At 51.2% G+C, this 21592-nt stretch overlaps 1 protein-coding gene and 1 long non-coding RNA gene across 8 annotated transcripts in view; one reads left to right on the forward strand and one right to left on the reverse strand.

Annotated features, from left to right (window-relative positions):
* The window catches only part of RHCG (Rh family C glycoprotein), a 28192-nt gene extending 20363 nt beyond the window's left edge, over positions 1 to 7829 (reverse strand). For 2 of the 4 annotated variants that reach the window (XM_039480056.2, XM_074400005.1), the window contains exon 1: positions 7565 to 7826. In XM_039480056.2, the coding sequence (XP_039335990.1) occupies positions 7565 to 7748 (184 nt within the window). In that variant the 5' untranslated portion in view covers positions 7749 to 7826. Of the gene's footprint in view, positions 1 to 7564 lie in introns of all 4 variants that reach the window. The other 2 variants (XM_010349780.3, XM_010349790.3) reach the window with 2 other exon arrangements.
* A 177-nt stretch (positions 7830 to 8006) lies between these two features.
* Positions 8007 to 19555, forward strand: LOC141584659 (uncharacterized). Of its 4 annotated transcripts, none has more exons than XR_012517842.1 (4): positions 8007 to 8334; positions 11032 to 11257; positions 13596 to 13669; positions 17925 to 19555. It is a non-coding gene; the product is annotated as an uncharacterized LOC141584659 (long non-coding RNA). The 4 variants fall into 4 exon arrangements; XR_012517843.1 differs by having other exon boundaries at positions 18623 to 19555; XR_012517844.1 differs by lacking the exon at positions 17925 to 19555 and adding an exon at positions 14195 to 17168.
* Positions 19556 to 21592: the final 2037 nt, after the last annotated feature.

The raw sequence follows: 21592 nt of genomic DNA on the forward strand, positions 1-21592 counted from the left end.
TCAGGCAATTCTCCTGCCTCAGCCTCCTGAGTAGCTGGGATTACAGGCATGCGCCACCATGCCCAGCTAATGTTTTGTATTTTTAGTAGAGATGGGGTTTCACCATGTTGACCAGGATGGTCTCGATCTCTCGACCTTGTGATCCACCCGCCTCGGCCTCCCAAAGTGCTGGGATTACAAGCTTGAGCCACCGCGCCCGGCCTTAGAATTATTTTCAAATAAAAAGTTAAAAGGAAAAGAGACTTTTCCTTTTAACTTTTTATTTAAAAAGTTCCCGTCCCGGCCCCGCCCACCTGCCTCCCGGGGGAATCCTCTCTCCCCACCTCTTCCCCTCCCCCTGGTGCTCCAGCTGCTCTGGCCTTCCTCCTGCTTCTGGGTCCCACACTCTAGGGTCTTTGCCTGTGATGTTCCCTCCACCTGGGATGCTGTTCCTGCAGAATGGCCAGCAGATCTCAGCAAACTGTCACTTCATTAGAGAGGCTTCCTGACCACCCATTTAAGACAGAATCTCTCCCTATGGCACCCTGTTTTCTTTCCTAGATTCTTTCCCTTATGACATCTTTTTTCTTTCACGGTTCTTGTTTTAATATATTTATTTGTTTGTCTGTCCCACTCCGCTGTAAAACTCCAAGAAGGCAGAGCCATGCCTGTTTCGTTCATGGTGGTATTCCTAGCACCTAGGAGAGTACCCAGGTCGACTCTCGGTTAATAGCTGTGGATGAACGAATGATTGTTACTTACTCAGGAAGACCCAGGTGTGCCAGCTGAGTGGTGGTCCAGGAGCCCAGGTGAGATTTCACAGCTGTTTCCCTCCAGGCTTCCCTGGAGGCCCAGGCCAAGGCCATAGGCCCCTCAGCTAGCAGCTACCTGGAGGAGGCTTAGGGAGCTTGGCACACTGAAGGGCAGGAGTACAAACAAGTGTGAGAGAGCTGTGGGTCCTGGCCAGGGTGGTGCTCTGAGCTTTGTCTGAGTTTAGCTTCGGTGCCAAGTTTACACGAACAAACGCACCTGGGCTTGGGTTTCTCAATGTGCAGCTGATTTCATGTGTCCTCATGTTGCAGCTTTATCACATTTCCACTGTCGGGGAGGAAACTGAACTGATGTATGTGAAGCACCATAAATGGTATTATGGTTATTCTGGGAAGAACTGATGGGTGACAGACTGGAAGAGAGGTGTGAAAGAGAGGGAGGCAACCGATTCAGATGACAATTCCAGAAGCAGGGAGGGGAATTGACAGGTGACAGGATGGCCGTGCTGTTGATAAACACAAAGCAGTGGGAGGAGATGGCTATGCCCCAGGGAGGTGTCGGGTCTGGCCTGGCCTGACCTGGCCGTGGTGAATGTGAGAAGACCAGGGGGCGAGGGCTGGGCTGGTGAGGGGTGGTGCACACCTGTAATCCCAGCTACTCGAGAGGCAGAGGCAGGAGAATCGCTTGAACCCAGGAGGTGGAGATTGCAGAGAGCCAAGATCACACCACTGCACTCCAGCCTGGGCAACAGAGTAAGTGAGACTCTGCCTCAAAAAAAATAAAAAATAATTATTTTAAAAGATTTTTAATAGTGCTGATTTGAGGGTCCAAACTGTATTGACCGTCAGCCAAGGCCGTAACCTCTCAGATCCGCAGTTTCTTTGTTGGTCAGATGGGAGAGAGTAGCAGTGCTTGGCCAGTGTTCACATGTAACAGCGCTTAGCCAGCACTACGACTCACATATACTGGGAATAACCCAATCAGAGCCCTGGGCGGAGGCGGCCGGCTCTTCAGCAACTGCCTGATCATGTTAGTTATTATTTCTCTTTTTCTCTTTCCAGACTGACAAGGTTGTGTTGGCTTGGGTCAGCAGGATGACCCTCAGTCCCCCTCCCCGGCTTCAGTGACTCCAGCTGTCCTGCCCGGAACCGGCTTCCTCAACCTGGAGGTCCCTGATGGAGCAGGGCTGGCACTCTGGCCTCCAGGCGGCACCAGCGCCCAGCTCTTCTCCCCTTCACTCCCAGCCCCCAGCCCATTCCAGCACCTGCTGCTTCCCTCTGTAGACGAGCCCCCACCAAGCTGGCTGAGTCTACAGGAACACAGTGCCCTGCACGAATGAGCCTCTGCAGGCCTCCCCTCTGCAGGCCTCCCTCCCCTCTGCAGGCCTCCCCCCGCTCTGCAGGCCTCCCTCCCCTCTGCAGGCCTCCCCTCTGCAGGCCTCCCTCCCCTCTGCCGGCCTCCTCCCCTCTGCAGGCCTCCCTCCCCTCTGCAGGCCTCCCTCCCCTCTGCAGGCCTCCCTCCCCTCTGCAGGCCTCCCCCCGCTCTGCAGGCCTCCCTCCCCTCTGCAGGCCTCCCTCCCCTCTGCAGGCCTCCCTCCCCTCTGCAGGCCTCCCCCCGCTCTGCAGGCCTCCCTCCCCTCTGCAGGCCTCCCTCCCCTCTGCAGGCCTCCCTCCCCTCTGCAGGCCTCCCCCCGCTCTGCAGGCCTCCCTCCCCTCTGCAGGCCTCCCTCCCCTCTGCAGGCCTCCCCCCGCTCTGCAGGCCTCCCTCCCCTCTGCAGGCCTCCCTCCCCTCTGCAGGCCTCCCCCCGCTCTGCTGGCCTCCCTCCCCTCTGCAGGCCTCCCTCCCCTCTGCAGGCCTCCCCCCGCTCTGCAGGCCTCCTCCCTTCTGCTGGCCTCCCTCCCTTCTGCAGGCCTCCCCTCTGCAGGCCTCCCTCCCCTCTGCAGGCCTCCCTCCCCTCTGCAGGCCTCCCCCCGCTCTGCTGGCCTCCCTCCCCTCTGCAGGCCTCCCTCCCCTCTGCAGGCCTCCCCTCTGCAGGCCTCCCTCCCCTCTGCAGGCCTCCCTCCCCTCTGCAGGCCTCCCTCCCCTCTGCAGGCCTCCCCCCGCTCTGCAGGCCTCCCCCCGCTCTGCAGGCCTCCCCTCTGTGCATCAGCACTGGAAGGATGGCATCCTCCAGGGGCTAGGTGCGACCCCCTCCCCATCCCATTCCCAGCCTAGCCTATTTTCTTTGAGACCTACTGGCCAGTTCCCCACTTCCCCCAAGACTCCGCGCCCACCTCTTCCACATCCACACTGCAACACCTCCTGGGCAGATGGTCGGGGGCAGCGGTGCCACAGAAGACCCTGGAAAGCAGGTAGGCCCTGGGGCACGGGGCTTGGCTCTGACCCTGCGTGTGTCACCGGCTGCCTGAGAGTGTCCAGCTCCTCTTGAACATTCATTACCCCCGTCATAAAATGGAAATTATAAATGCCCCACCTGATAGGACAGGCAAAAAGCATTTTGTGATTAGGAAGTGCACAAAAGAATTTAAATGCTGTAATAGTTCCAACTCGTATTCAGGGCGACATTTCTCCACCACGTCTCTAACAAGGTGCTGATACTTACACACCCTCATGGAAGGAGCGCTTGCTCCCTTCTGGGAAGCCCAATACCTGCATTTACTATCCTCTCCTTTATGCCAGGAGATGTGTGCCCACCAGTCACCTGTCATCTTGGATCTTCTTAGATATCCTGTACTTTTTTTTTTTTTTTTTTGAGACGAGTTTCACTCTTATTGCCCAGGCTGGAGTGCAATGGCGCAATCCTGGCTCACTGCAACCTCCGCCTCCCGGGTTCAAGTAATTCTCCTGCCTCAGCCTCCCGGGTAGCTGGGATTACAGGCATTTGCCACCACGCCCGGCTAATTTTGTATATTTTTAAGTAGAGATGAAGTTTCTCCACATTGGTCAAGCTGGTCTCAAACTCCCAACCTCAGGTCATCCACCCGCCTTGGCCTCCCAAAGTGCTGGGATTGCAGGTGTCAGCCACCACGCCCAACCGATCCTGTACTATAAATAACATTTGTACCCTAAGATGGGCACTCTAAGGCTCACAGTGGTGAGGTGGTTGGCTCCTCCATGCAGTGGTGCACCTACACGGATCTGTTGAATTCTGAAGTTCCACGGCCTTCTGCCTGTGGGTGAGCACGTCCTTTATCAAAGCGAGCCTGCTGCGGCCTCATGACACAGTCCTTCAGGTGTTTGAAGCCAGAGCTACCTCCTTCCTGGGTCAGCTCCTGAAATCCAGGCCCTGGCGGCTCCTACTTGGACCAGCCTCCCTGAAGCCACTGCCCTCAGCAGTTCACCCAGGCCCTGGAGCCCCAGCCCACAGGGAAGCCACGTGCTCAGCGGCCATAGCCACCGCCGCATCTCAGGCCTCCGAGGACACTGCCAGGGTGAGTCCCTGGCTGGCTCCGTGCCTGCTGCCTGCTGTGGGACCCATGCCTGGGGAGCTACAATCAGGCCAAGCCAGTTGGACCTGGGCTCCTCCAGAAACTGGAGATGGCCAGCAGCCTTCACCAATCCCCTGGGTAGAAACGAGGCCTGCACAGCTGCTGACGGCCTGGAGCCAGGAACAGGGAAGGCACCTCGGGGCCTGCCCTTACCCTAATCCCTCAGGAATCACTTCGCTGCCCAGGAACTCGGCTTGGTGACCCACGTGGGCAGGAAGCCTTGTGCCCTCTGACTCCTAACCACAGCCACCATGAGTGGAGCCAGGGAAAGGGGAAGGTTGCCCAGATTAGGGGGAGTGGTCAGAGACTGGGGGCTCAGACCCCAGGACTGCTCCTCTCCGGCCTTAGTTTCCTCATCTGTAGAATGGGGGTCATCACAGCGCCTCCCTCACAGGTGGTGGTGGTGATTAAAGGAGAGAGTGCATGTGTGATTGGACAGGCGGCCACTACCTCTTGCCAAGATTCTTCCCCTACACCCCCTCCTCTGTCACTTCCTGCTCCAGTGGCCAAGACCTCTCCAGGAGAACTAGCAGGGGAAACTCAAGGCCCCCCTTAATGCTGGGGCTCTCTTCTCACTTCCATCCTTCCCTGTCCCTTTCACAAACCCTACTCATGGGCCACACAGAACCACTGTCCCTTCTCGAAACACCACCTGCTTTTGGTGGCCCCCGTGGCTGCTCAGCTTCTCCCCTCCTCACCATCCACCACTTCCCAGGAAATGGTCACAGATCTCTTCCACCCAGAGCACTTGGCCTCACTGAGGCCCTGGGTACCAGGGTGCCCTTCTCTGCTCCCAGACAGTCTGAGAACAGAGACCTAGGATATTCAACTTGTTTATCCAGAGTGACCATATGGCTTTTCCCTGGGTCCCAGCAAACTACTACCTGCACCACCTTCACTCTCAGAGGTGTCCTCATTGGGATGATAAATTACATGATCACACTACAGATAAGTGCTTGTTGCATGAATACATGAAGGTGGCATGTGAAATGCGGGGGTGGGGGGCGAATGGTGGGAGGAGGTTGAGCGCTGGGGAGATGTAAGGACTGTGCCTCCCAGCCGGTGAGGTCTGCAGCTCCTATTACAGGATCTCTCTTTTTTTTTTTTTTTTTTTTGAAAGGAAGAGAGATAGGAATCCACTCTGTCACCTAGGCTGGAGTACAGTGGAGCTGTCATAGCTCACTGTAGCTTCACTCCTGAGCTCAAGTGATCCTCCCACCTCGGCCTCCCAAAGTGTGCTGGGATTACAGCTGTGAGCCACCGCACCCAGCCTATGTAAGCTCTTTTTTTCCTTCTTTTTTTTTGAGATGGAGTCTTGATCTGTCAGCAGGCTAGAGTGCAGTGGTATGATGCGGCTCACTGCAACCTCCCCCTCCTGGGTTCAAGCGATTCTCCTGCCTCAGCCTCCTGAGTAGCTGGGACTACCGTTGCGAGCCACCATGTCTGGCTAATATTTTGTATTTTAGTAGAGATGAGCCTTCACCGTGTTGGCCAGGGTAGTCTCTATCTCCTGACCTCGTGCTGGGATTACAGGCATGAGCCACCACGCCTAGCCCTATTTAAGGTCTTGAGGTCCTCCACTGCCCAGACACACTGGGGACCTATGTATGCCCATGGGGGGCCTTGTCCCTTATGCTCTGGGGTCAAGTGGTCGACAAGAGTGGGAAGACAGGGAGAGGAACAGGCAAAGGAGGGCCTCAAGCTTGCCTGGCCCACTGTTTGCTGGCAGGTACCCGACTGGGGAGAGGAAAGGCAGGCAATGTGAACGGTGGATTCGAAGCCTGAATCCCAAGGCTGCAGCTGTCAAGATCTCTTTTAAAACAGCCCTACATGGAGCTCAGGAGAGGCTGTGGTCTCCCCAGCAGGGGGCGCAGCCCTTGTTTGTTGCTTCCCTTCTTCTAGGCACCATGTAACTATTCACGCAGCTCATGTTAGCCCTAACATTTTGGCAGCCACTTCATATGGCCGTCTCCCATCAAGCCTGCAGCCCCGCAAACTCAGTCTTTTTTCATGCAGGCTGTCATTCTGAACATGTGCAGTTGTTTACTTGGAGACAGAGAATCCCCTGTTGCCAAGAGTGTCTAAGCCATGGAGGAAACACCAGTTGATATAGCGCCTTTAGGGTCCCTTCCAAAACTCACAGTCAGTGACAACATGAACACCATTGGCTAGAGTAATTGTCGTCGGCTGATGGCAGATGTAGTGGAAAATCAGAAAGTGCCAGGGCATGGGAAGAGCCCTGGGCTAGGAGTCTGGAGGTCAGGCAGCTCTGAGTGACCTTGGCTAGCTTTTCCTGCTCCTGAGTCCTAGGGCACCTGTGTTTAGGGCCCTTGTAGCAAATGTTCCATTATGAAGTGAGGGTCCTTCCCTAGCTCTGTCCCACAACCTCACCCTCACCCCTGTGAGGGAGGCCCTACCATCATCCTCATTCTCTAGAGGAGGAAATTGAGGTTTAGGAAGGTTGACATTTGTCTGAGGCCACCCAGCTGGTTTACAGCAGAGCCAAGAGAGAAAGAGAGGCTTGTGATGACAAGTTCATGCTCTTAACCACAGCACAGCCCACACCAGAAAATTCAGGGGTGCTTGTTTTCCCTCTCCAAGCCAAAAGGGGATGGGTATCCTGGCCTCCTGGCCCCCCACTGTCCCCACAACACCTCTGCCCGCAGCAGGGCCAGCCGGCTACTGAGCCATCGCTGTGGCCCTCAGCATGGAACCTACCCCCTTATTTGGAGTATAGGCTCCACGGACAGGAGCCAGGTCACCCACCGATTGGTAATTGAGTGAGAGGACTTGGGTCTTTTTAGGGTACCAAGCAGGGCTCTCTGGCAGGGATGCTGGGGGCGTCTGACGGCTGGGAGGGCGGTCAAATAAAAACCTCACCCTGGTGTTTTCCCTACTAGTTTGTTGTTTTGAGATGGAGTGTCGCTCTGTCACCCAGGCTGGAGTGCGGTGGCGCCATCTCAGCTCACTGCAACCTCCACCTCCCAGGTTCAAGCGATTCTCCTGTCTCAGCTTCCAGAGTAGCTGGGATTACAGGCGCGCGCTGCCACGCCCGGCTAATTTTTTTGTGTTTTAGTAGAGATGGGGTTTCACCTTTTTGGCCAGGCTGGTCTCGAACTCCTGAACTCAGGCAATCCACCCGCCTCGGCCTCCCAAAGTGATGGGATGACAGGCGTGAGCCGCCGCACCCGGGCCCCTGCTAGTTTTTCACCGGGAAAAGGAGTTTGTTCCCCGCCTGTCCTGCAGAGGCCGGAGAGCTGGGGGGCCCGCGGCAGGTGGCGAGCGGCGCAGAGAGGCCTCGGGGGCCTGTGGGCGGCGAGACTTACTCGGGTAGCGGTAGTAGAATTCGTTCTCCTGGTCGCTGAGGTTCGTGCGCACCCTCCCCGTCCACCAGTGGGTGTCGGCCTGGAAGTCATAGCGCACAAACACCCCGAAGAGAATCACCATAGCCCCCTGCAGAAGCAGGCAGGTGAGCGGCAGCCGCCAGCGGAGGTTGGTGTTCCAGGCCATGCTAAGGGATGCTGGGCTGGGCGGGCGCTCGGAGCCCGGCCGGGCTTTTGAGACCTGGGCAGGGGGCGGGGCAGCCGCGTGGGGCACTGAGCTGCGGACCCGGGAATCGCCCGCGCACTCGCCCGACAGGGGCGGGGCGGGGCGGGGCGGGGGGAGGGTGGGGAACCCGAGCCGAGGGCCCCGGAAGATCCCCGAGTCATGCTGGGGGACAGCTGCAGGAGCCGGGCGATAAGGCAGCGGGCCGGGCGGGTGGGGGGATCCGGGAGCCCCAACTTCTGCGTGTCTCGTCCACCCTGGGGCCTTTCTTCTTTTGTACTGCTGAACAGAGAAAAGGGGATCATTGCCTCCCAGGGAGCTCAGAATGAGAGAATTCCCAGACCTAAGCATCAGCATCAGCGTCATCAGCATCTGCCCTTTCTTTTTCTGATTATGAAACTCACACAGTGCATGTGTAACGTCTGGGAAGTAACGTCTGGGAAGGAGGGCCCTGGGAGACAGGCAGCTCTCTGCGACGTGCTACCAGGCTTGACCCTGGAACAGAAAGACGAAAACTGGTAAAATCCAAAGAAAGCCTGAAAATTCCCAGGTTGGTTTCTTAGTTGGGACGAGTGTGCCATGGTTACGTAAAATGTTAACTGTATGGCAAACTGGGTAAGGGCTACATGGGAACTGTCTTTGCCACTTTTCTGTAAATCTAAAATTATTCAAAAATACAAGGGTATTATGGGAAAAATGTATAAACGATTGTAAAAGCAGTTTAAGAGTTTTTCACAAGTTAATGATCAGGAACTGTCTTTTGGTTAAAATCTGTGATCTTGACATGAGTTAACCATAATATTTAGGTAAAATCTATGCTTAGTCCGTATATTGTCAAAATAAATTTAATTTTCTAATTTTTCTTTAAAAATACAGGGATATTATAGAGATTTTTGGAAAATACAGAAAAACACAAAGAAGAAAGTAAACACCATCTGTAATTCCACCCCCTAGAGGCAATACTGTATTTTGGTGAATGTATGCCAGTCTTTTTTTAGCTCATTGAAGATGGGCTACAGGGGACGGTTGGGGGCGGGGGGGTGTTTCAAACGATCATATTAACTTATAGCCTTTTTTACTCCTTTAATATTTTGTAAATATCTTCCCATATTATTCTTCTACAACTTTTTTTTTTTTTTGAGACAGGGTCTCGTTCTGATGCCCAGGCTGGAGTGCAGTGGCTTGATCATGACTCACTGCATTCTTGATCTCCTGGGCTCAAGCAGTCCTCCCACCTCAGCCTCCCAAGTAACTGAAACCACAGCCGTGTGCCACCACGCCCAGCTAATTTTTTGATTGTGTGTGTGTGTGTAGAGGTGGGGTCTCCCTATGTAGCCCAGGGTGGTCTTAAGCTTCCGGGCTTGTGACCTTTCTGCCTCAGCCTCTCAAAGTGCTGGAATTACAGGTGTGAGCCACCGCACCCAGCCAGCCACAGCATCACTTTTAATAGCAGGATATACTGTGTTTTTTCTAGACAATCCCCTAGTGTTAGGTGATGAACAATGAGGTCATTTTTATTTGTTTAGTATTATAAAGAATGCTGTCATGAACATCCAGATATGTAAGTCTTTGCACAACTTTCTGTGAATTCCTAGAGGCAGAGTTGTTTTGATACATACCTCTAGATTTTCTCCTGGAAAGATTTTACCAAACAAAGCATGCACCCTATGAGTCAGGTGTCAGTGACTTTTCCCATGCACTCTTGCCAATGCTGGCTTTAAAAATACTTTGCCAGTTGAAATCTCAGATTTGTAAAAGCTACTAAGCCATGTATAACACCTGAGGCTAATCGGGGTGCTTGGAAGTTGAGTGTGGCCACACCGTGCCAGTGTGGGGTACCAGGATATTTCCACTCCCTTGGCAAAGAAACAGCCAGACACTGCACGAGCAATATCAGCAATAGGGACCATTTATTAAGTTTCTGTGGTTGCCAGATTCCTTAGCTATATTTGTTTATTCTCAACTAACCACTTGCAAAGGGTTAGGCAGCTGCAGAAACTTAGTACATGGTCCCTTTGCTGATATCCTAGGTGCATCCTGCAGTTGAAAAGCATGAGTTCTCAGATTGGCTAAAGAACTTGCTGGAGATTCAAACCCTAGACTGTCCGATTTCAAAGTCTTTCCACTGTGCCATTCTGCCCGTCCCCCCTGGATGGAGCTAGAAGGAGGGTTTGACTTCAGCCATGCATTTTCACTGCTGGGGAGAAAAACATCTACGTACAGGACAATGGGAATAAGTGGAGGGATGGAGACAAGGGCTGGGATGGGGGAGGCTGCTGCAAGACTCATGGGCATCTAGTTTCCACACAGGAGTGGTACTGTTGTGGGATAGAGGGCAGTGGGTGGCATGGTTCCTGAAGCCCAGGCTGGGAGAAGGCAGGTGGAAGGCTTGCTTTAAGGATAGGGGAGCTGGGGAGTCATGCTCATGGTAAGAACTGCCTCCATCCAGTCTAACCCAGACCTCCTCCAGAGTCCCCTAGCACACCTGTGGTGCTGGAACCCAGGGGGCCCTCCTTGGGGGACTTCTTCCTCCGGCAGGGCACAGGGTTCAGGAGGGAGATGCTGACTGGGACCCCTGAAGAGGCTTCAGTGGCACAGACCTGGAGCCACAGCCAATCCCAGTCACTCCCCCATCCCCACAGCCAGCACGAGAAGGCCGTTTGCCCTTGACCTTCCTGTTTAGTAGACTAAAAGGTACAAATGAGGGGCTTCAGACTACCAAGAGTATACAAGGTTGAAGGGAGACACTGTTATCACATGGCTTTTTTCTCGGGTTACATTTAAACCCATATAGGTCATCATGAATTAACATTCAAAAACAAATCCCGGCTGGGCGCAGTGGCTCACACCTGTAATCCCAGCACTTTGGGAGGCCGAGGCAGGCAAATCATTTGAGGTCAGGAGTTTGAGACCAGCCTGGCCAACATGGTGAAACCTGGTGTCTACTAAAAATACAAAAATTAGCTGGGTGTAGTGGCGTGCACCTGTAATCCCAGCTACTCGGGAGGCTGAGGCAGAAGAATCTCTTGAACCCAGGAGGTGGAGGTTGCAGTGAACTGAGATTGCACGACTGCACTCCAGCCTGGGGGACAGGAAAAAAAAAAAAATCCTGCCATTGTCTTATAATGGCAAGTGTAGTTTACAGTTACACTGCATTTTTTTAAGTATTAAAAGTATTTATTTATAGTGTATCAACATACCATAGCATTTAACTCGTTATGGTATTTCTCCTTTCGGTTTATTCCAGGAAGCTGCTAGGTCTCTCTTGACCCCAGTGAGCCCCAGCAACCACCAACCAAGGAATGGGCCCAAGGCGCCTCTCCCAGTCCAAAGTCTTCTCTTCATTCCCGTTTCTGTGGCAGGAGCAACTGTGAGAGCCTCCACAGCCTGAGGGCCTGGGTGCTGTGACTCCTGCAGAGCGGAGGGGCAGAGGGAAAGCTAGGCACTGAAGTTCCTGGTTTCACTTTTGCTTCGTAAGTACCTGTGTGATTCTGGGCAAGCATTAACCTCTCTGAGCCTCCAGTCTGTCATCTGTAATGTCGAGACAGTTATGTCCCCTGGGCTCTTGGTGAGACTTATTCTGAGTGGCTGGGACTACAGGTCTGCGCCACCACGCCCACCTAATGTGTTTTGTATTTTTCATAGAGGCGGAGTTTTGCTGTATTGCCCAGGCTGGTCTCAAACTTCTGGGCTCAAGTGATCCTTCCACCTCAGCCTCCCAAAGGGCTGGGATTATAGGCGTGAGCCACTGCCCCTGCTGGTGAGACTTACTCTGAGATACAGCACAGTGAAGAGCCCAGCACAGTGCCTGGTGTGTGGCGTTCCCTCAGTACCTGTTCATTTTTTTTCTAGCGCCTGGAACAATTAAAAAGTATGTGCCACTTGAGATTCTCCAGAGAAAGATAATCATGCTTGAGCAATTGAGGCAGGCAAGTGTGGGGTGGTGGAAGGATTCCTGGCCTGGTCTGGGTTCAATTTTTGTCTCCCTCTGCTGGTGATCTCAGGTAAATTCTTAGCCTCTCTGGGCTTGCGTCCTCACCTGTAAGATGAAGGGTGTGAATGGGTCGTTTCCCAAGCCTCTTGTAGCGGCAAGGTGCATCCCTGTGGAAAGGAGCTAGCCCCTCTGTTGCTTTTCCTCATGCACATGCAGCCTTCTCTCTGGTTGGACAAGCCGAGGGCATCGTTTCACAGTCTCTTGCAGCCCTGCCGGGACCCAAGTCACCCAGGAAAGGCGCCACCCTTGATCCTGGAATGACCTCAGCCACATCCTGTGTCTCATCCTGTGTGGGGTTTGCCCTCTGCTGCTTCCTCAGCCTCTCCTCCCAGCATGCCCTCTTCCTCTTTCCACATCCTCCTCTCTTTCCCACACCCAGCTTCCTCCCAGCCACATCAATCATGGCGCCTGACCCTGCGTGAGGTCCTGCCATCCTAGTGCCCCTGCATAATATTTAAGAAGGAGGCGAGACCACAGCAGCAGCTGCTAACACAGCCCTGCAGGCTCTGCGGGCCCAGTTACTGGAGGTCCAAGCTGAAAGGTGGGCTAGGACAGGAGCTTTCGGGATGAGATGGACGGAGAGCACACCACACTCTGAAGTCATTCATTCCCGAGGGGGGCCATGAACTCTGTTAAAACACGGGTGACATCTGATTTATGTCTGTGTGAGGCACAGAAGAGGCACTTGGGGATTGTTCTGGAAGGATGGAGGAAGGAATGAATAATATTCTTTGAGCACCTAGTATGTGCCAGCCACTGTTCTGGGTGCTGAGACAGCAGTGAACAAATGAAGCAACAATCCCGGTCCTGATGGAGCTGGCATTCTAGAAGGGTGGGGAAGGTTGGCGAACAAGCTGGTAGTATGTACTTGACTTGTCTGCTGTGTTTCACAAGAGACAGGCAAAGCAGACAGCATGTGGGAGGGCGATATGTGCGGGGTGGAGGGGAAGAAAGTGGGAGAGATGGGGCCAGGAGTACAATGTACACCGAGTGGCCAAGGAAGGCCCCATGGAGGGAGGCAGGGAAATCGGTTCTTCTGCACATGTCCCAATGCCTCCCCGCAGCATTTTAATGCGACCGCCCGTTTCTTTTCTCTTCTTTTCTTTTTTTGAGACTCACTCTGTCACCAGGCTGGAGTGTATTGGCATCATCTCAGCTCACTGCAACCTCCACCTCCCAGGTTCAAGAGATTCTCCTGCCTCAGCCTCCTGAGTAGCTGGGACTATAGGCATCCGCCATCATGCCTGGCTAATTTTTGTATTTTTGTAGAGATAAGGGTTCACCATGTTGGCCAGGCTGGTCTTGAACTCCTGACCTCAGGTGATCTGCTCGCCTCAGCCTCCCAAAGTGATAGGATTACAGGCATGAGCCACCGCGCCCAGCTGTGACTGTCCTTTTCTGAACACCCCAGGCAGCTGTCCGCTTCCTCGACTGCCCTTGGTCTTGGTATGGGCCGGGTTCTCAGTTTCTCTCCTGGGCGGCCAGCCATTTTATTTCTGCTGCTCCTAGGAGAAAAAACGGCCACTCTTACAGAAGCCTAGGAAAAATACCTCCTTCCAGAATATTTTGTCTCCAGCTCACATAAGGCATGGCCAGCAGCCCGCCTGCCCGCCTCAGGCCAGGCCCAGGTGCTCTGTGGAATGCCTGTCCTTGTGGGTAAAGGGGGCTGGGGCTAGAGGGGCTTGATGAGCTGGCAGGAGGGTGGAGGTCTCTCTCCCACTCGCCCTTTCCCAGCCTCCACGTCATGCGTTCGTCCACTGTTTCTTCCTCGCCCTTCTGCCCTTCTCATATCTGTCTGTGGTGTCTTCCTACATTAGAAAACGTCAGCGTTCCAGGGCAAGGACACCTAGAAGAGACCCTATCTTGCAGTTGTTGGCCACTGTTTTTCCAGGTGAGTGAATGGATGAGTGGATTCTTTCAATGTATTCAGCTGTTTAAAACATGTATGGAGCAACCACTGCACACAGCTCCGTTTCAGGCCAAATAACTGTGCAAGCTTCCCCACCCCCCCAAGATTTGCACTATAGAAGAGGAGGTACAAGTTTGCCCCACTGGTTAAGGCAGAATGAGCACTTTACTATGTAGCTGAGGAGAGCTTGATGGGTCCTGGGGTGATCAGGGTGGACTTCATGGAAGAGGTGAACTTTGATTTAGGATTTGCAGGGCAAGTGACAGGTAAATCTTCACCCTCTGCTTTTCGGCTTTTCTTGTCTCATGTACCCCTGACCGCATGATTCCAGGCTACCTCCCTCTCCCCACCCCAGCTTGGTGCTTTAGTGGACAACCCAGAGGTGGAATTCTTGGCTTGTCTTCTGAGACCGGAGTTTAAGAAACCTGCTGCTCATGTCTATCAGGCTAGGCAGGGGTTTTCCTAAGGAACCAGCCTCTTCCTCCTAAAATGTGTATGCCTTGACAGGCAGGGCTGACTGACGGCTGGGACGGGATGGTTCTCTCCCCAGCAGGGGAGAGGCAGGGTGTGGCAGCCACGCTGGCAGGCAAGGAGGTGGATTTTGAGGCACAGGTGATTCAGACCGTCTTCCAGGCGAGGCGGAGTCCCCTGCGCTGGTGTGGCCGTTTTGAAGACATGCTGCTCAGACTGACACGGCCGTCACCTTTCTCTCTACTCATCTCTCTTGATGGATGACTGTTGGCATCCTTGACAGCTTTGGTCTTGGTCCCACAGGCAGCCTGAGGCTGTGGCAAGACACTGGCCCAGGACACAGAAGTTCCTGGGGCTGGTCCCAGTTTCACAGATTTTGTCAGTAGGCACCCCCTCTCTGGGCCTGATCTGCAAATGGGTGCCTCCATGTCTGCGCAGCCCAGCTTTCATTTTGCTGTGATGTTCAAAGGAGACCATGCAGCTCGGTGATCAGCACAGTGACCCAGAGGCTCTAGGAGGCCAGGGCTCCAGTCCCAGCCCTGCCGCTTCCTAGTCAGGTGCTTAACTCCTCTGGGCCTTGGTTTCCCTACCTATACAAGGGCAACAGGAGTTCCTGGGATGACTCTAATGCATAACGATACTTCTAACCCCAAGCCTGGTAGGATGTACTTGATGAAGTGGCAGATCTTTTTATTTGCCACTAAAAATGAATGGGGGCCAAGCACAATGGTTTTTGCCATGTTGGCCAGGCTGGTCTCGAACTCCTGGCCTCAAGTGATCTGCCCACCTCGGCCTCCCAAAGTACTGGGATTACAGGTGTGAGTCACCGTGCCCAACAAATAGAATGTACTAAAACATTTTTAAATTACACAACCCTGGATGTTTATTTGTTCCCCTTTCTTTGAGTGATCTTAATGAGCCTCATCACCCTTGCTCCAATCTTCTTATCCTGGTCTCCAGCTCCCATGCGTAAGTTCAAGGTTGACTTATCCTGAAACTGACCTCTCCAAGATCTATCTTCTTATGGGGTACCTTTTAAAACTGTTACCAGGAGAAGATCGGAGAGGGTAATGGATTTGTCCACAGAGACAATCAATGTTTTATATGAGCTAATAACCTCTGGATTGGTCTTCAATTCATGTATGGCCCCCACATGGCAAATCGATCTGGGTGCCCAGGGAGGTCCATGGTCAAGATGAGAGTAACAATAAAGATCCCAAAGTCCATTCCTGCTTAAAGCAGACCTCACATCTTTGCTTAAAGCCCAAAGGCTTAACGATGAAGGAGGGACGGACCTAATCACAGTGGATCTCCTATAGAACAAAGAGACCAGTTTTTCTTCATGTTTGAATACCTTGGGGATAAAGCAAAAGACCCTGGATTGACCGCAGCAGGAAGGATCTGGATTCAAAATAAGGAAGAACTGCCAAGCAATAAGACCTGGGCATGACCTGGCAGGGGCAGGTGTGCAAGGCCCTCCAGCAAGTCCCAAGCACGGAAACAGACCCTGACTCAGCTGCGTTTATGGGGTGAGCGTCAGCCAAGCCCTGCTGCCATCCATCATAGGGCCGTGTGGGCTGGGCTGCCAGGGAGCTCACCCCAGCCAAGGAAGGGCGTCAAGCCGTTTTCTGGGCAGGCTTGGTTCTGTGTAACAGAAGGGCCAGTCAGGAACCCGTAGCAGCAACCAACTTGCCCACGAGGATTGGGCTCCTGTCCACTCTTTCCTGACCAACTCCTTCTCATCCTTCAGGATTGAGTGCCGAGGTCACTTCCTCCGGGAGGCCCTCCCTCGAGGCACTGAGCATGCAGAGGTGAACTCTAGGACTCACCTGCTTCTCTCTGCAGTTGCAGGTCCCTTGAGGGGGCCTGGGGTGATTCATCACTGTGTCCCTTGTGGCCTCCAGGTGCTTGGGAGATGTGGAGAAAATGAAGGAAGGGAAGTGGAAGTGAGGGAAGGAAAAAGAAGGAGGAAGAGAGGGAAGAAAGAGAAAGGAAAACTCTTGTGTCCAGAGATTGTACGGAGGTGTAAGTCTCCTTCCTGCTGGAGGGACAGTGGCTTTATCGACAGCAACACCACCTCAGCCTCCCCAGCAGCTGGGATTCACTGCTTACACATTTTTTTCTCCATGTAGGTTCAGCTCCGGGAGAGGGTTCAGCCCAAGCTGGTGGTGCCGGGTACCAGGGCTTGGTGCTAGGGGGCTTGTAGTAGGCACGGACTGGCAAGTGAAGATAGCTCTGAGGGCCACAAGAGAGCTGGGCAACAGAAGACTCTGTGTAACCTGTCTAGTTCTTTTCATTTCTGTTTGACTCATGTTATAATCCCAGGTCTGTGTTCTTAGAGAGAAATGTGCTTTTATTTAATTTGATGTTTTTCATAAGATGACAAAGGCAGTATTATTGCCTTTCCTGATTATAAAGAAACCCTTTTGGCTGGAGATGGTGGCTCACACCTATAATCCCAGCACTTCGGGAGGCCAAGGCGGGTGGATCACCTCAGGTCAGGAGTTCAAGACCAACCTGGTTAACATGGTGAGACCCTCATCTCTATGAAAAATACAAAAATTAGCTGGGTGTGGTGGAAGGTGCTTGTAATCTCAGCTACTCAGGAGGCTGAGACAGGAGACTCACTTGAACCCGGGAGGTGGAGGTTGCAGTGAGCTGAGATTACACCACCACATTCCAGCCTGGGCAACAGAGAGAGACTCCATCTCAAAAAAATAAAAATAAAATAAACAAAGAAACCCTGTTATACAAATACAAAGAATACAAAAATGACTTAAAATCCTAAAGATAACCACTGTCAACATTTTGTTCCATATTGTTCTAGAATGTTTATAAACATATTTTGTGTATTTATATATTTGCATATTAAAATATTTAAATATATAAAAGATGTTTTAAAATAAAAAGTGGAAACACATTATACATAGTGTATTATAAACTGATTTTTCCCCACTCAGTAATGCCTTATGAACTTTGTCTTACCAGTAAATAAAATTTCACATCATTATAGTGGCTACAAATATTTTACTTAATGAAGTTAACATAATTTATTTATCCTCTTTGGCCGTTTATTATATTCTCCCCCCCCCGCCCCATTTTTTACTGTTAAAAACTACTCTCGGAAAAAGTTAACCCTGGCAACATCATTAAAAACAAAAACAGCTGGGTGCAGTGGCTCACACCTGTAATCCCAGCACTTTGGGAGGCTGAGGTGGCAGATCACAAGGTCAAGAGATCGAGGCCATCCTGGCCAATATGGTGAAAACCCGTGTCTACTAAAAATACAAAAAATTAGCAGGGTATGGTGGCACTCGCCTATAGTCCCAGCTACTTGGGAGGCTGAAGCAGGAGAATCACTTGAACCCAGGAGGGGGAGGTTTCAGTGAGCTGAGATCGCACCATTCCTCTCCAACCTGGGCAACAGAGCAAGACTCTCTCAAAAAACAACAACAAACAAAAATAACTATACTACAAAAGTCAAGTGAAAAAAATCAGATGCGATTTTGAACCACAGTTTTAAAATAACTTCCTTATAAATAATCGACCGTATTGTTAATTAAGTCATATATTGTGGGAGAAACAGAATGGGGCATATCTGAGACTGAAATAATTGATAGTGGAAAAAGAAAGTGTTCATTTTGAAAGGAACACTGAGTTTTCATTGTTTTCCGAAAATAGACTCGTCCAAATGTAGTTGTTTTGAACAATCTGTTGCCAGTAATCATTACCTCCCCCAACCCCCTGTCTTAATGTGTCCTTTCAGGGTGGGAGTGTTGGTCTGTCTATAAACACTAGAGACTTCTTCCTCTTCCGTGCATTTTGCTGGCCTCTGAGGATGGAGCAGTGAATAAAACCCACCCACACCTCACCCTCCTGGCAGTTAGCCTCAGTGGAGGGGTACAAGGGCTGCCTGTCTGGTGAATGAGAGGACCCTGCTGAGCACATGAGGATGCTGGCATCTCCCGCCTCTTCCTGGAGTCTCCTTTTAGACAACCTGCTTCTCCCAGGACTTAGAGAACACTGAGTGCACAGGAAACACCTGCCACCAGACCATTTGGGTACATGGTGTTTTCACCACCATTCCTGAAATCGGGCAAGTTTCAGATTTGTTTTCATGAAACTAGAAGTGGGCTTAAAGGTCACCTTGTCCAACTGACCTGGACTGCTGAAGCTTGAATCTTCTTTCTGTAAACCTGAAAGAATGAAAAGGATCCGAATCCAGTTTAAAGTTTATTCAAGTGAGAAGATGAAAATGGTCATCTAGGAGACAAAGACTCCAGAGAAATGGGATCAGTGCTCCAAAGTTAAGAGTTAAGTTTTTTGCTTATACAGGTAGAAAACACAGAAATGTAATGGGATTACAGCATTTCTATACAAGAGTGATTTAAGAGTTACAACATATTAATGAGTTAGCTGTAGTCTGTTTTCTTCTCTCTACAGTTTGTTTTCCTTTCTTTACAGCTGATTTTTATTTCTTCACTCAATTTAAAGGAGTGTATTGGCCAGGCGCAGTGGCTCATGCCTGTAATCCCAGCACTTTGAGAGGCCAAGGCAAGTGGATCACGAGTTCAGGAGTTCGAGACCAGCCTGGCCAAGATGGTGAAATCCCATCTGTAGTAAAAAGACAAAAATTAGCTGGCACCTGTAATCCCAGCTACTCAGGAGAATGAGGCAAAGAACTGCTTGAACCTGGGGAGGCGGAGGTTGCAGTGAACTGAGATTGCACCGTTGGACTCCAGCCTGGGCAACAGAGCGAGACTTGGTCTTGGGAGAAAAAGATAAAAAGAGTGTATTTACCATTCCATCTTAGGACATTGTGATAGCCATAAAGTCTTTGTGTGAGAAAGATAAGAGGAAAGTTAATCCATAATGAAGATTAACAATAAAAGGGAAGGGTCAACATTAAAAAAATATATTTCTATATGTTAGCAATAAACAATTGGAATTTGAAAAAAAGTTTGCAGAGTTATTTACAGTAATACCAGAAAACATGAACTACATAAGTATAAATCTAGCAAAATATGTGCAAGGTCTGTCTGCTAAAAACTATAATTCCAGCACTTTGGGAGTGCCAAGGCAGGTGGATCACCTGAGGTCAGGAGTTCAAGACCAGCCTGGCCAACATGGTGAAACTCCATCTCTACTAAAAATACAAAAAGCCCTCAGGAGGCTGAGGCAGGAGAATTGTTTGAACCCGGGAGGCAGAAGTTGCAGTGAGCCAAGATTGTGCCATTGCACTCCAGCCTAGGCAACAAGAGTAAAACTCCAAAAAAAAAAAAAACCAAAAACCAAAAAACAACAACAACAAAAAAAAAAAACCCTAAGAAAACCTTTAAAAAGAAGAGGCATACGATGTTCACAGACTGGAAAATTCAATATTGCTAAGATATAAATTCTTCCCACACTGATTTAGATTCAATGCAATTCTAATGAAAATTCCAGCAGAATTTTTTTTTTTTAAGTGGACAAGGTGACTTTAAAGGTTGTGTGAAAAGGCAATGGGGCTGGGCACAGTGGCTCACGTGTGTAATTCCAACACTTTCGGAGGCCTAGCTGGGTGGGTCACCTGAAGCCAGGAGTTCAAGACCAGCCTGGCCAACATGGCAAAATGCTGTCTCTACTAAAAATACAAAAAATTAGCCAGGCATGGTGGCAGGTGCCTGTAATCTCAGCTACTTGGGAGGCTGAGGCAGGAGAATTGCTTGAACCTGGGAGGTGGAGGCTGCAGTGAGCCAAGATTGCGCTACTGCACTCCAGCCTGGACAACAAGAGTGAAACTCCATCTCAAAAAGAAAAAAAAAAAAAAGAGGCAATGGAACTAGAATAGTCAAAACAATTTCAGTCAAGAACAAAAATGTTAGAGAATGAATACTAATTTCATGACTAGTGTCTGTAATCCCAGCACTTTGGGAGGCCAAGGCAGGAAGATCACTTGAAGCCAGAAGTTAGAGTTCAGCCTGGGCAATGTAGAGAGAGTCTGTCTCTAAAAAATATATTTTTTTAATTGGCTGAGCACAGTGGCACATGCCTGTAGTTCCAGCTACTTGAGAAGCTGAGGCGTGAGGACAGCTTGAGCCCAGGAGTTGGAGGCTGCAGTAAGCTGTGATCACACTACTGCACTCCGGCCTGGGTGGCAGAGCAAAAGCCTGTCTCTAAATAAATAAATAATTTTTCAAAAAAAAAAAAAAACATTCAGAGTGTTGCAGAGTATTACAGAGAGGAAACTTCTAGAGCCTTCACACTTGGAAATCACTTCCTTTAGTTATCAACTCATCGAAGACTTGAGCTGAGCCCTCCAGATGGTCAACTTTAAGATATGAGGCGCGGAAATGCCTTGGTGAGTTCCTATGATGGGCCAGACACTTTATGTAAATTATCCATGATCCTGCAAGAACAACCTCACTATCTCCCATAGATGGAGAAACAGTCACAGGTGATTATTTGTCCCAAATGTGACACAGCTAGGAAGTTCAAGCTAAAGAAGGATCCTAGTGGAGCAGAGTATGGGGGAGTAGGCAGGCGGACAGGCAGTGGGGCCCCACTTGCACAGAGCCCTGAAGCAGAGCCTCAGAGACACTAGTCCAGGGCTCCTGCAAGCTGCGGACTTGGGGAAGAACTAGCAGAATGTGAGGTCCCCAGAGGACACAGAACCAAAGATGCTAGAGAGAGAACAAGGTCCTCATCAACATGGAGCTGACAGAGCAGAACCCCAAGGACAACACATTCATTTACTCCCCAGCAGGGATTATCTGATCCAACCCCTCAATTCAGACATAAGGCAACTGAAGCCAGAGGGACAAAGGAATATGCCTGAGGTCCCCCAGCTTGTCAGCAGCAGGGCAAGACAAGAGTTCCTATTCCTGATTCAGGGTCCAGTGCTCTTTCAGAGGCACCTTCCTGTGTTCTGAGATTAAACTCACCCTTTAACTAGGGTAACCCTTTCAATTTTTGATCCAAACCAGAATGAGAAGGGGCCTTGTTAATCATTACAAAAACAGGATGGCAGGTGCCCACAGGACTGCCCTGTGCAAATGGGACATACCGTCACTCTAGCAGAGCATTCTAGAATGCCACCCACCTGCCCACCAGGAAAGCCTCTTCACAGCCTTTCACTATGAACCTGAGAACTCACCATCACCCTCCATGCCAGGTGAGGGGCTGAAGGACCAAGCAGCCCTGAGGGTCTGGCTTTCCTAGAGGTCTTTAGGGAGCCCAGAACTGGCTGCTCCCACATTTGGCCTCTGTTGCTGCCTGGAACTGTGTATACATAAACAGGGGCCCCATTTGTCCCCACCTTTCAGGGTCAAGCTCCCTGCCAAGCCCAGTGGAAGTCCAGTTTTAGGTGCTTGCCTCTGGGTGATACCCACTGAACCAAAGCTGTCCTCACTGTGAGACTGTGAATGTGGGGCCCTCCTGTGGAGCCCCAGGACA

The sequence above is a fragment of the Saimiri boliviensis genome, chromosome 5 (assembly GCF_048565385.1).
Source record: "Saimiri boliviensis isolate mSaiBol1 chromosome 5, mSaiBol1.pri, whole genome shotgun sequence".
NCBI lineage: Eukaryota > Metazoa > Chordata > Mammalia > Primates > Cebidae > Saimiri > Saimiri boliviensis.